General features: G+C 27.8%; 1 protein-coding gene across 1 annotated transcript in view; it reads right to left on the reverse strand.

The window, feature by feature from the left end:
* Nucleotides 1-11,515, reverse strand: part of LOC113378978 (otoferlin-like) — a 32,284-nt gene extending 20,769 nt beyond the window's left edge. The window contains exons 1-4 of the mRNA XM_026619510.1: nt 11,512-11,515; nt 11,200-11,258; nt 7,842-8,048; nt 581-758 (exon numbers count right to left, since the gene is read on the reverse strand). Of these exons, the coding sequence (XP_026475295.1) occupies nt 581-758; nt 7,842-8,048; nt 11,200-11,258; nt 11,512-11,515 (448 nt within the window). The remainder of the gene's footprint in view (nt 1-580; nt 759-7,841; nt 8,049-11,199; nt 11,259-11,511) is intronic.
* Nucleotides 11,516-14,765: the final 3,250 nt, after the last annotated feature.

Consider the following 14,765-nt stretch of genomic DNA (forward strand, 5'->3'; position numbering starts at 1 on the left):
TTTATGTATGGGAACATAATTTCTTTTATAAATGTGTTATGGGTTTTACTGGTTTATGTGGATGGAAAGCTACGTCCAGGCAGTATAGATTTATGGTTCCGATTACTGATTCATTTTTATTATTTTCTGTCGTAGAATTCTGCAGGAAAAAATGACAGCAAAACTTGCAGATAATAATTTACTCACAATAAAAATGCATAAACTCGATGGAGCAGAACCATATAATTGCAATGCATCACTGCATCGGTGTATATTTATTTCAAAGAGCGGTATTTTTATTTGCATATATCAAATAAATGTTCATGCTTTGATACTAAAAATGAATTTTTGATACGAAAAAGGTCATAAGGGCATATAAAATTTATGAAGTACATATAAAATCGATCATAATAAATAATAAAAAATATTTTATTTATTAACCCATAAAAGAGATTATTCAAACATTTTTGTACCATAATTATGATCTGAACACAGTCCACTAATTGGTCTTGAATTGTTCATGCGTGGTTTTAATTACTTTTTGTAATAGTTGTTTTGATGCCAAATTTTAGTACAATGTATCTGTTAGTATTATCATTACCTGGATTTTTATGAATAAGACTTCTCTCCAAATTGGCAATATTTTGTTCGATATCCATCAGCATTTGTCGGTCATCATCTAAACCTCCATACAAAGCTGAACCACTCGTTCCTGCGGTGGCACAAAAAGTTGGACATTCTTCAGGTCTCATGTAGCTCAATTCGAATTCTACAGTGGCCTAAAATGGAAAAAAAATATATTAGTTAATATTTTGTGACCAACTAATATTATGGTCAGAGTGCACGAGTGCAAATCTTCTTTGGATAGGAAATTGCTTATAATATCTTTATTTTTATTTGCTTGTAAAATTGTGTGGTTATAAAGAGAAAACAACATTCAGTAATTTTGGTAGATAATTATATTAGGTAAAAAGGTCGATAGATCACCCAGTGGTAATACGTTTCGTTGTTGATTGTATGAAGCTTATATAAATGAATTAATAGTTGAACTATTACAAAAATTCAAAGTAATGCAAAAATAAATTTGATCTTACATCAAGCACCGAGCATAAACATTGTATTTTTGAGTCTTCTTGGAGAAATCTGTGGGCTATATATTTAAATAAAAAAATAAATAAATAATAGAATAATATGTATCAAACTGTTTATGCAGAATTTCAGATAGAGGCCCTTTTCTCTTGAATTTTCTGACGTTTGGATCGTTCTGTATTCTTTCCTTGTATCTTAGACTGAACTTATTCAATTTCTTTCCTGACTGTGTTCATTTTTATATCTGTATGAATCAACCAGTTTGGGACATACTTGGGAGCGTTCATAATTACTTTGAAAATCCTGTTTTGAAATCTTTGGATTATGACGATGTTGGATTTGCATGCCGTCTCCCAAAGCTGTATTCTATAGGTCCAAATTGGTTTTAGTACCACTTTGTATAAGAAAAGTTTATTTCATGAACCAAGTTGGGATTTCAATATCTTGTTTTGAAATCATTGGATTATGGCGATGTTGGTTCCCCAAAGCTGTATTCCATAGGACCAAATTGGTTTTAGTACAATTTTGTATAACAAAAGTTTATTCTATGAACCTAGTTGAGATTTTCTGTTCAACAACCAGTACAGTTTCTTTCTCGTGGCTTTCAGCTGTTGGCGTTTTTTTTCTGAATGTTATATTTCTATGTTAATTTGGAATTAAGGTGCCTAAGTATTTCACTATATTTGTGTGCTTATAGTATTTTGTGATATTTTTATTCGGAAAAAAAACAAATTTTTATTTAAGCGACTTTCATTAACGTTATAACTTCAATCTGGAATTACAAGGACATCACGAGAATTTCGTTAAAGTTCGTTAAAGACTGAAAAATGTTAAGTTTAATTCGAAATATTGTTTTGAAAATATAGTTACTCATATAAGAGCAAAGGAAGATTGTGAGCTTATTATTACCGGAATTTACTTAACATAAAGTTTACGGAATGGCGTAAATGCTTTTAGCGCATTTAAGAGCAAAATATAGGGAACATTGGTTACCTAGTTTTTATCAAGTGTTCCTGGACAATAAAATGTTTCCATTAGTGTGATATATATATATATATATATATATATATATATATATATATATATATATATATTAAGCATTTCATTTGTTCAATATGCGCAAAAATGCGTCGATATTCAATATTCGCTCCTGAGAGCTACATGATCCTAGAATTTTCTTCTTTTATTCAACAAAGAAAATGCACATACCGTTTACCTATATTGAAATATAAACTCTTCCACTTTAGATAGAAATAGATATCGATTTTTGAGAATATTTGTAGTGTATTTTCATGAAATATTTTTGTGAATCAAATAAGTTTTTTTGCTTCTAGTGGTTGCTTTAGTAGTTTATTAATACATGTTAATAAAAACACAAAAATGAATATTTCTAATAAATGTTTTATAAAAGTGCGTGCTATTTCAATTCTAATGTCTTGGATTTATTACAATTATTCACTTATATTAAAATTACTCTAAATACAAATATCAATTTTTGCGAATATTTGCAAGTATTTTTAATAAACAATGTATAGAATATTTTCCAGAATTCAAATAAAAAAAATTGTTCACTTCTAGTATTAATCTACTTAAAAAAATTATTTCTAATAAAAATGCGTATTTTTTTTCAACTTTATTTAAAACAAATAACTAATATTTATTATGTTAATTCACATAAATTTATGTATTAAACTTATTATGTAAATTAATGTTTTAAACTAAAACACCTTCATTCCAAATAGATATTGATATCGAATATTTAGAAGTATTTTTACATAATTGCCTATTTATTAAACTCATTATATACAGAAATAAGATTGAAATTCACTATCGAAATAATATTTCTTCTATCTTAAGAAATATATGTTTTAGTAGTTTTAATATGTATAATGTAAATTAAATAAAAGTAATACTCAAAAAATTAAAAATTAAATTAGCTGGATGAAATTTTATTAAAAGCGTGCAATTGTTAAAATAATTATTTAGATTTATTTGAATACCAGTCCTGAATATTTTTACTTATCCTAAGTAGCCACGCAACCGTAATATTTTTACAATAATCTTTATTTGATTTAATCATTTGATAAAACCAAAGTAATGGATTTATTATATGATTACCCAGAACGCAGTACAGACCCATTTAATTTTCTTTCAGTTTATTATTTATGAATCTAGTATATTATAATACATTTCTTTTATATATTGTCTGCTCAATACATCAATAATTTAAATATTCGAAGCATTGATTCATCATTTTTCAATAAGTAGAATTATTTTTCTGTATTGTTAAATAATTTAGTAAATTAAAGAAGAATGCGACGTGCATAAGTTTATATATATGCAATGTTGGACTTATTGCCTAAATGCCTAAATTTATTGTGTTATTTATTAAACTGAATTATTTAATTTCATCTGCCAAACATATACTGTATCTTGTGTTATTTTAATTTCTGGTAGGTCTCAGCTACTTTTTGGCAATAAGTATGTAATGTAGACATTACATTTTTCTTGTATATAATAATCTAATATTATCTAGGCTCATAATTTCAACTAAATTCAAATTTCAAGTGAATTGACATTTCTAGCAGATGACGATTCAAATGTCAATAACAATGATAAGTATGTTTTTGTAATTTTTGTCATTTATTTCTACACCATTACTATAGTTTTATAGTTAATTAAATCTTAAAAATTTCCTTTGACAAACTCTAAAAAGAATTATCAAAATTCAAATAACCGTTTAGGAGAAGTATTAAATAATACACCTATATAATTTTTCAATATGAAAAAATATTCACATATACAAATTACTTCCCAAAACAACATCAGCACAAACTTTTTTCGGTATCTAAATGTAAATGTGTAACTTTGTTTTCCCTGCTTATAAATGTGAATGGAATTTATTGGAAAATAATTTTACCTAAAGGCTGAAAAAACTTTTCTAATCCCCGAACACAGGTAGTAACGTTAAGGTATCTTGTGATACGAATAAAATAATGCTTTGGGTTTATTAATAAGGGCAGAATAAAACAGGCGACCTTTTCCGAGGTCTGAATTATAATTAAATGAAAGGGCAATTAGGCAGAGTTTTAATCCATCGATTTATTATAAAACAGCGATTCTCAATGAGGAGATTTAGGTTTTGAATTCATTATAATGTAGGCTCTCAAACACTGCAAAGGATCTTGGGTTATTTATTATATCCCATTTTTTGTTTTTATTACAATTTCATTTAATGGAAGATTTGCTGTATTAAATTGCCCTTCTGCTTTAGTAATTGTATAATAAGAAGATTGTATGTTACTTCTATTACTTTATTTATAAACTTTCAGGAGAAGTTGGTTTTCGTCAGAAAATCCAAGTTTGAAACCAAAATTAGATTTGTCAAATTTTCACTTTTTTTCTAAGTTTTCTCAAAAAATAAAGTAAAACTACATCAATTTCAAAAATTCTAAAGCTCTTCGATGTAACTCGATTAGGACTTTCGTTAATCATTTTTTCGCGACTATCAGTTAAAAATTTCAAATATTTTTAATTGGATTTTGAATGGTTTGGATGTGACATTTACTATGCCAAGTTTTATTCAAAGCACTAAAAACTTACTGTTTAATGTTATGAGCTCCACGACAGAAGTGCTTAGTTTATTTAGTGCACGTTTCTGATTTTGATGACTTCTATAAAAGTTTAATCGTGAAAGTTCTGTTTGAAAAGCTATCAAAATTTTATCATGTGACCTAAATTTTGTAATAGAAATCGTCATGTTGAAACATTTTGAATCATCTTAGGTTAATAAAATGAATCAATAAACCAATCATTAAAAAAAATCGATTTTTGAGGTCTTACTTTTGATTTTTGCTTTTATTAATTCTCGACTTTTAAGTTTTTGATGAAGGAATTTATTCTTGAGTAATTTCATCTTTCTTCGACAAAAAAGTTCAAAATTTCTAAAATATTTCAAAATAAAAAAAACAGTTTTTTACCAAGTTTTTTTTTCCCAAAAAGTCAATTTTTTTCAAAAATGTAAAGTTTCTCAAAAATCTAATTTTTTCAAAGTTTTTTTAAAAAAATAATCTTTTTTTAAAAACTTTGATTTGAGTGTAATTTTTAGTGTTGGTCTTTTTTACAAATAAATTAATATTACATTTCTACTTGACGTTCCACTTCAAGCAAAAGCATTAATTTAAATTGCTGTTTGTTTTAATAATACATTGTACGAATATATATTAGTTCATACATAAAATGTAAACTAACATAACAAGATCGTATCAGGTTGAATATTAATAGTGCATAGTTGTTGGCGCATTTAATTACTTTACTGAAATATGACATTCTGAAATATTAAGATAATTAATTTTATAATCATAGTATCATGGATAATGATTTTGTTCGGATGCCATCTGATCCCTCAGAGAAATAAATAATTTATAAATATATAACTTAACAAAAAATTATTGTTAAATAACTATATGAAACAGAATGTGATAAATTACCCAGATAATTGATTAAAAAATACAGTAAACAACAATTTTTTATACTTTCATGGTAAAGGTAGATTATTATATTATAATTATGCACAATATAATATGTACAATTTTTTTTGCCGATTTGATAATTTTTTGTTACTGAATTATTTGTATGTTCTTTTGTAAAAAATAAATCTGAAATTTTGAATGTTCAAAAGCTTCGAAACATTAGGTTTGAATCGGGCTCAGTAGATTTTGGTAAAAATCAATCATGCCGTTACTTTATAATTAATTGTTCAAATATTGCAAATCATGGTGACAATGAACATTCTAAAATATTAAAGGCCTATTGAATGTTTTCCAATTCGAAAGATATAAAAGCCTAAAAAAACACGTGTCAAATAAAAGCTATTTACTTTAATTTCCCAAGAGATTCATTGTTATGTCTATCATTTTTGCTTCAGTAATTATCGTTTTTATTTAATTGCGTTTACTACATACAATAGCGCGAAAATATTGATTTTCTGTTCAAATGTAGCTTCAATTCATCTGGAAATAAATATTTATTTTACTAGAGGTAACAATTCGTATTTAGCGGTTTGTTTTCCGATGGCAATTTATTTATATTATTTGGATGCTAGCAATTAAATTAAATTTCAGTTCCGATTGACCTGTTTTGGTTAATATACACAATATATTTTGAATTCAAAAAGCATTAATGTATTAGATTTCAAAACATATACGTACATAAGCATAAAACTACAATAAGTCTAACTAAAAATTAGAATATTATAAAATTAATTTATTAAGTTTCGGCTTTATTTCTTAAGAAGACGCATCTGTTATCTTTGTAACGTTATGTTAAAATTCATAAATATTAGATAAATTATAATATATATATGCACATATTATTATAAATATTAATTTATAACACTATGTTCTCTTTTTCCAATTATCTCTGTTTGATTTTCAATTCTTCAGTTTGCATAGAACAGATTGCATTTGCATCTCTAATTGATCCTAATTGAAGCTTAATTAATTCTATTTGAGCATTTATAACTCTATTAAGCATTTTCACGAAATAGTTAGTGTTGCTGTTTCTAGTAAATCCGTGATAGAACTGATATTAGTTTGTCCAAAATATTTAATTTTTTTTAACAACTTGCATTTTTTCATACTGAACTACACACTTCATGTGCTTAATTATTTTGCATTTCAATAACTAATACACTATTGACTTGTTTTAAAAAAAATATATTGATGTGTATATGATATTGTAGTACGCAGCAATAAACTAGTTTGACGCTCTTCAAATATGGATTTCAACTTGACGCATATTTTTGTCATATTTTAATCATGGAAACAGTAGAAATGCCAATCAATCTAGAAATTTTATTCATTTTGCATGTATTTGATGTGTGGCAGTCATAGACCTTATACTACATGAAAAAGCGCAAATTAAGTGCTCAAACATAGAAGGAACTGTGACGTCACGTGTCTGAGCGAACGTTGCCGACAATCGCGGACTCTCCCGATTGAATAAATGTCTTACGTCATATGTTTTATTTTAATAATATAATGGCAATTGTGATGGATGATAATTTTGTAAGAAAGGATATTAATATTATTTATCATAATAGTTAATTTAATTCAAATATTATCTGTGATTGTTTAATTTCAATAATGCAATGGCAATTTTGATGACTGACAATTTTGTAAGAAATGATAATAATAATATTTCCCTTGTGAAATAAATGTACACAAAATCGAATACACATGTTAAAATCGATTTATATATTATAAGGCCTATGTTAGGCCCGTAACATATGACATATGACATTTGATCAATCGGAAGAGTCAGCGATTGTCGTCGGCAATGTTCGCGCAGACATGTGACATCACATACTCTTCTATGTTTGAGCACTATATACAACTGAAAACATATGAGGACTAGCAGTCCATGTAGTATAAGGTCTATGGTGGTAGTACACCAAATGCCGGATAGTAGTTTTCAAACCGTCGAGTAACATTTGGACATTGAAAACTGACCATTACAGTTACTAAGTAAATGAAGTCTTCAGCCTTCCTAGGAAGATTGTAAAGATATGAAAGAATAAAGCCCATATATGACCATATATAAATATTGACGTAAAAAACAATTTTTCAGCAAAATTCTGCAATATCCGTACAAAATTTCAGATAATTCTAAAATATGACATTTTATTTTGTCGTGCTAAAATCCGTGCGATTTGTAAAAGAGTTACCCATATATGGGTAATGACTTACGGTTAGGGGTCTTATGTGACTTACGGTTAGGGGTCGTTGATTTGAATCCAGTAGCACATCACAAACTGATATCGTCCTGCCAACGTCTCCATCCTTGTCAAATAGGAGATGGTAAGGAATTAGATCTAAGGAGCCTATGGTCCTGCCTGCTCCACATCTTCCTCGAGAACGGAGCTCGATTCGTAGCGTTTCTTCGGCGTCCGGCGCCCTCGCTACAGGCCATTCGAAACTCTGAAAATGTAAAAGATATATACATATTTTTATGGGTGTGTAAAACATAGAATTTATTCTAAAAATATCGCGTATAAATTTTAAAAATGTTGTATATAACTTCTACATGAATAACACAATATACAAGAACTACTGCATGATACTACGCACATAACTCATGTCCAACTCGAGGAGATTCTCGGATAGAGTTCTTGCGGGGAGTAGTTTGCTTTAGAGGCTTCAAAAAATCGCTCTTTTTTGGATTTTTTAGGGAAGGAAATAAATATTTAATTGAAACGAAACACTTTTCAGGTTTTATTGTTATATATATCAACAATCTTCTCAAATTTTTGCATTAAAATATATGTCATAATATGTCGGGTATAAGCATTTTGCTGAGGAGCCATGAGCGTGCATGTGTCGTTTGGCGGTAAAGATACAGATCACAATTTCCATCAGAAACAAAAAAAACATAATAAATTTATTTTTTCGGTAGTATAGATTCTAGTTAAACCTAAAAAATCCAGAAAAAAGTGAGAAATTCACAAATTTTTCGCAATTGAAAAGACATGTTTTTTTATGAAAAATTTCACTTCATATTGTTTAAAAAGTGGGTTAATTTTAACTTTTTTAAGGGTTTTTTAGGCTCAACTAGAAGAGAATTTAATCCTGAATAAAATCAATTCTGTCTTGTTTTGATGGGAGAACATACAGTTTTTTTTCATATTTTTCTCGCCAATTAGAAATAATCCAAATAATGAAAAACAAGAAAATCGTATAAGTTTTCGTTCCGCTCGTATATGTGCTTGACGCTTTCTCACTATTTCTTCTGTAACTAAATAATTTGAAATTTTTTCTGCAATTTTAGGGATATATTCTTGGCTAGTTTTTGAAGACATTTTTGGCAAAAAAAAAAATTAAGCCTCTAAAGTAGGCTCCCCCCTTGATAATATAGTAAACATGACGTTGAAGATTGATTATAACTTGGGATAAATTAGGATTATGCTAGTATAATTGTAATTAAATTAAATAGGATACACGACGTGTATCTGTGTAAAAATGAAAGAAGTATGTAAAACCAAAAGTCGAAAAAAGTATGTGACGAATAAATAATGTTCAGTAAAAGCATTGTATATGGCTAAATGCTACAACTTCAACAAAAGTTTTTTAAAAAAACATTTCTTTATTTATTTGCAGTCGATGTTTCGAAAATAAGTACGTTCCATCTTCAGGATATCTGTCCAAAATTTTTTATTTTTAATTTGATCAAATTGTCATATTTTTATAATGTTATCTCTTCCACAATTTTATTCATTTTATATAAAAATCCACCATTTTTTACTTTTCTTAATATATTGTTTGCTTAAATCTCATCAAGATCATGTCCTGAAGATGAAACGTACTTAGTTCCGAAACTAAGTACAAATATATATAGGGTGTCCCAGAACTCAACGTCAAACCAAAATCAGGTGATATTCATCATATCGAGAAAAAAAATATCTCACGTAGTTTTGAAATTATAAGCCAAATAATTAAAAGTTTTGAATTGATTGTGAGTAAAATGCACTAGCAGCAACGATCATGGAATTTTTAGGTTTTTATTTTTTCACTCGAAACATTTTATAATAGAATACGTTTTACAATCCTGATTAAATGCGCCTTATTAAACTTTTGATGGAACTTGCTAAGATACTTTAGTATTTTTTTTAAAGGAGAGCTTCTCAAAGTTGACGAATTTAAAAAAATTCAAATTCATATTTTGAGAAGTTTTCAGTCATAATAAAAATAATAAAAATTAACCAGAATAACCTAGAAATTGTCATAATTTTATGAAAGCTCTACGTTGCACTTGAAAGCTCATAATTTTCGAAGTGAGTTTTCTTTTTCTAATTTGTTTTATGATAGCCTTGATCAATAATACTGTCATCTTGTTTCGAGTTGACGTCGGGTTGTGGGACATTCCCGTATAATATATATATATATATATATATATATATATATATATGTTTAATTTGAGTTTAATAATCGGGCGTAACATCAATAAAAATAGTATGAGTTTTTTTTAAAAAGGATAGAAATTGATTTCTATCCTAAACTCCAAAGAGTAAATACATAGTTTCGACAACTTGTTAAGTTATCATGATTATTAGTGTGTTTTACCATTTGTGATGTTTGTGTTAAAAAATATATATCTTATCAATGTGCACATACTCATACCATGGATTAATAATGGTTTCATATGCTATATTAGGATACAAAATTTTAACTTGATTACCACTGAATGATGGCTAAGATGCTAGCCGAAACGTATGGATTTTAAATAAATAAATTTTTAAAAAAACTCATACTATTTTTATTGATGTTACGCCCGATTATTAAACTCAAATTAAACATATATATCAACATCAAATTCAAGACTATTCAAAAATATATATATATATATATATATATATTATGTATATGTATATGTATACATATTACAAGAGCATGACAGAAACGTCGCAAACAATTTAAATTGCCATTCGAAATTCGAGAGGAATGCGAATTCCATGTGGCTGGAAATTTGTGAAATGGGTTTAGTAGTAAAATATGCAAGAAACGCTTTGCGTTTACACAGCTCGTGTCAAATATAATTTAAAAAGACAACTCAAGTGAAATGACGTGAAAAGACAGAAAAAATGGAGTTAGATTTGCATATTTGATTGGAAAATATCATTTCTGCAAAAGTCGTCGAATACCGAGGCAGGTGTGATGTGAAAACGAGAGAAAGTGGAAGTATCGAATTTCGATTCCCTGAGGCAATAAAGAAATATTTATGAGTATTGATATATAATATAAGGGAAGAATATAAGACATCTGATCGTTTCGAGAAAAATATACAAAATTTATAATATTTCAATCAAGGATTTTTATATATACTTTATAAAAATTTGTAAGAATAAAGACAAAATTGCATTAAATAATATACTCAGCTTAATCAATAACTTAATCTGTTAGCAAATGACAAAATTGATTTGAGCTTTGCAATATAAACTAGTGATGCATGGCATCGTGTCTTAAGGCAAATTGCTGGAACTTCCCGCACCTTCAATACAATAATATACCCTACGGAAAGTTAAAAATTACAAACTCCTGAACATCATAAATTTATTTATTCAATTTTTTTCCTCACCTGTTCCAATATCAGCAACTCGGTATTATCGGGTAAAACTTGAGAATGATGTGCATCACCTAGAAAAAAGATAGAAAAACTTTAGAAACTTGTATTGATCTTGTGAAAATAATATGATATGCTACAGAAAAATAATCCACGTGCCTTTGGCGAGAGGAAAAACTTATTTATACATAAACCTATTCAATATCTGATTTATGACAAAGTAGAAAATCAGTAGAGCTGATAGTGACAAAAGTTTGCATTTATAATTTGCGGATAAAAATAATTTAAAATCTATAATTTAACAGTCTGATTCAATTTATTGAATACTCATTTTAGCAATTTATTAGTCATTTAGAAAATTTCAAAAAAATTATTAAATAAAATTTTAGTTGGATCAGATGATAAAAACAAAGCCCTATTTTAAGTCAACGATGAATTTTGACATAATTTAACCCTTTCCACTCGCGAAATGCGAGATTTATATGTATTTTGCCGACGGAACGGCGGCATCTGAGTGGAAAGGGTTAAGTTTAACAAAAACTTAAATATAATTTTCTCTGTTTTTATTTAGTTGGTGCATGGCATCGTGTCTTAAGGCAAATTGTTGGAATGAGATTTCCAGGACTGAAAATTATTTTTTTAAAAAAGGTTTATACTTTTTTGAAAATCTTGAAATTTATGAATAAAATGACTTTTTTGAAATATTCGATTATTTTTAATATTTTGAAATTTCAGAAAGTTTTGAATCTATTTTCAAAGGAAATGCCGCATAATTGTTTCAATTTGATAAATCAAAGCGCGTAAGCGCCGTGTCGCTGCCTAATAACTCATAGTGCTTATGTCTAATGATCATTTTTGACTGCCTAATAGTGTTTCTTTCACTTTTTTAATTGGGTTTCCAAAACTTCTGAGCCTGCCTTTCCAAAAATTTAATCAGTTTTCATTCTGTCAATTCGAGTAAAATATTTTTTGAATCATTCAAATCGGACGCTCTGATCTTTCAAAAACTGAAATACCATTTTTGGCACTTTTTGCTCCATAACGTCGAATCGGCTGGATCTGCCTTTGCCAAAAACTAATCAGTACGTCTCCTTATCAATGGGAATCGAATGTTTTTTGAATCATTCAAATCGGTTGATCTGTGTTCTCGAAATCGTCGACGAAAATTTGTATCCGCACACACACATATACACACACACATACATCGATTTTTTCTAAGGTATGCCAAAATGTTCAGAAACCTCTGAAACGTAAAGATATGCAAAAAAATTCATTTTCGATTTTTTTGCGATTACTAAACTTACCCTACGTGAAGTTAATTAATTAAATTATGAATACATCAATAATACAGTATATAATTTTACATTGATATTGTAATAAATAATATTTTCATTTTGACCATTTATTTTTGCCAATACCATTCATTTATAAATTATTCATCATTACTAAAAAGTCATTTATCTTCCACAATAAAATTCTCGTGTGTGTAATTGATATAATGTTTACCGAACAAGTATTTATTCTTGTTTTTTCTGTATTTAATTGGGGCTCTTGTTGGAAAGCAACAAGGGTATTTTTTTATACGGCCGTTCTATTTTTATAACCGTAAACAGATATAGGGGTTGTTTTCCAGAAATAATTGACCTGCGCAACAAGTTTTTTATGCTTGGCGAAATATATTTGTTCGGGTTAAAGGAAAAGTTGATTTGAAATAACAGAAAATGGATATAGTAATTTATATAAATTTATTCAGATGTACATATGGAAATTGAGAGAATATGAAATGAACTTATGTTATTGCATCCAAACCTTTGAATGCACAATTTATGATTACAACAATAAAGAAAACTCTATTATCAAGATGGTGAAAATGTTTTAGCACATAAGTATACAATATATACATAGATCATTGTCTGAAGATCAATCTTCAGTAAAAACTCTTTCGTTGACGTGATCTTGACAAATGTATTCCAAGTAATCTCTTGGGATTGTGATGCTAGACATAAATTCTACTATATTTCAGATTTTTCTTATTTTGTAATTAACTGAGTTCTTCTATAAAAGTGTTACAGATTATTAAAGATAATAAAATATTCAATATTCAAATTAATAAATTTATTTTGATAATTAATATTTAATTTTTTTGTTTTATAATCTCGATTTTTTTGATTATTTTAGAGCCAATTCAATTAGTTTGTATCATAAATAATATTTACAATATTTCATTTGATCTATATTACTAAAATATACAGGAATCCCCAGAATTTTCGAGAACATGAAATTAACAAATAGAAAATAGATTTAAATAAATTCATCAGTAACGGTTCATGACAATATATTATATTTTCATATTACTATATTTTCCTTATCTTTATAGTTTTTCAAGCACATTCTCTATTATTAAATACGCCATTACCCTTTATGTCATTCTGAATAACACGAAAGCACTTTACAAAAGTAGTCGTAAACTTAAGTAGAGTTAGTAGTTTTATTCTTTCATATAATGATTCCATAAAATTTGTTTCCAGACGTCGACGGTAAAGAGAAAATATAAAAATATTGCGCAGTATAAAACTTATTATACCATAAAAACACAATTGAAAACTCTATTAATTATTAAAAGTACAAATTGGTTTTATGGAAACACATGCAGAGCTTCTATATTATTTATGATTCTGTATTATCCGGGATTTAAAAAGGGATTAATTTTGCTGCTGGTAACTGTATTGTGCAATTTTAATGCAGTTTATAGGATTTAGATTAAAAATATCTTCTATTGTTTTTAAAACTATTTTAATCAAGATTTAAACTAGTGGTGTCTGAAACTTTCCGTGCCAAAAATTTTAAATTTTTAAAAAGATTCAATTTTTTGTTTGAAATTTGAGAAATTCTAAATTTTTAAAATAAACGACATTTTTGAAAAAAAATTTTTTTTTTTTATTTATAAAATATTTTGGAAATTTTGGACTGATGATCATTTACTTTACTTTTTTGTACTAGATCTCCGAAAACGCTATAGACCTACCTTTCCAAAAATGTAATAAGTTCTTCACATTGTCAATACAAGTAAAATGTTTTTTGAATTATTGAAATCGCACACTCCCTTCTCTTAAAAACTGAGTACCGTTTTTGGCACTTTTTGTCCTGCATCTTCGGAAGGGCTATTTTGCCTCTGCCAAAAACTAATCAGCACGTCTCCTTATCAATACGAATCGAATGTTTTTTGAATTATTTGAATCGGGTGATCGGTGTTCCCGAAATCGTCGACGAAATTTGTATCCGCACCGCACACACGCACACACACATGCACATCTATTTTTTTCTCAGGTATGCTAAAATGTTCAGAAACCTTTGAAACCTAAAGATATATAAAAATTTTCATTTTCGATTTTTTTTGCGATTACTATAACTTTCCCTGCGGGAAGTTAAAAAAATTTTACATGGTTTGGAAATTATGAGCTTCTAAGTGCAACCTAAAGCTTTGGTGAAATTGTTGCCCTACATATTCGTAATAAAAAGATATTTAATAGCCGGATATATTCTCGATAATTGATCTCTCGGTCACAATTCACCAACGCTCT

Source organism: Ctenocephalides felis, unplaced genomic scaffold, assembly GCF_003426905.1.
Source record: "Ctenocephalides felis isolate EL2017-DRISC unplaced genomic scaffold, ASM342690v1 CF-g0.4_SCAFFOLD_00845, whole genome shotgun sequence".
Lineage (NCBI taxonomy): Eukaryota > Metazoa > Arthropoda > Insecta > Siphonaptera > Pulicidae > Ctenocephalides > Ctenocephalides felis.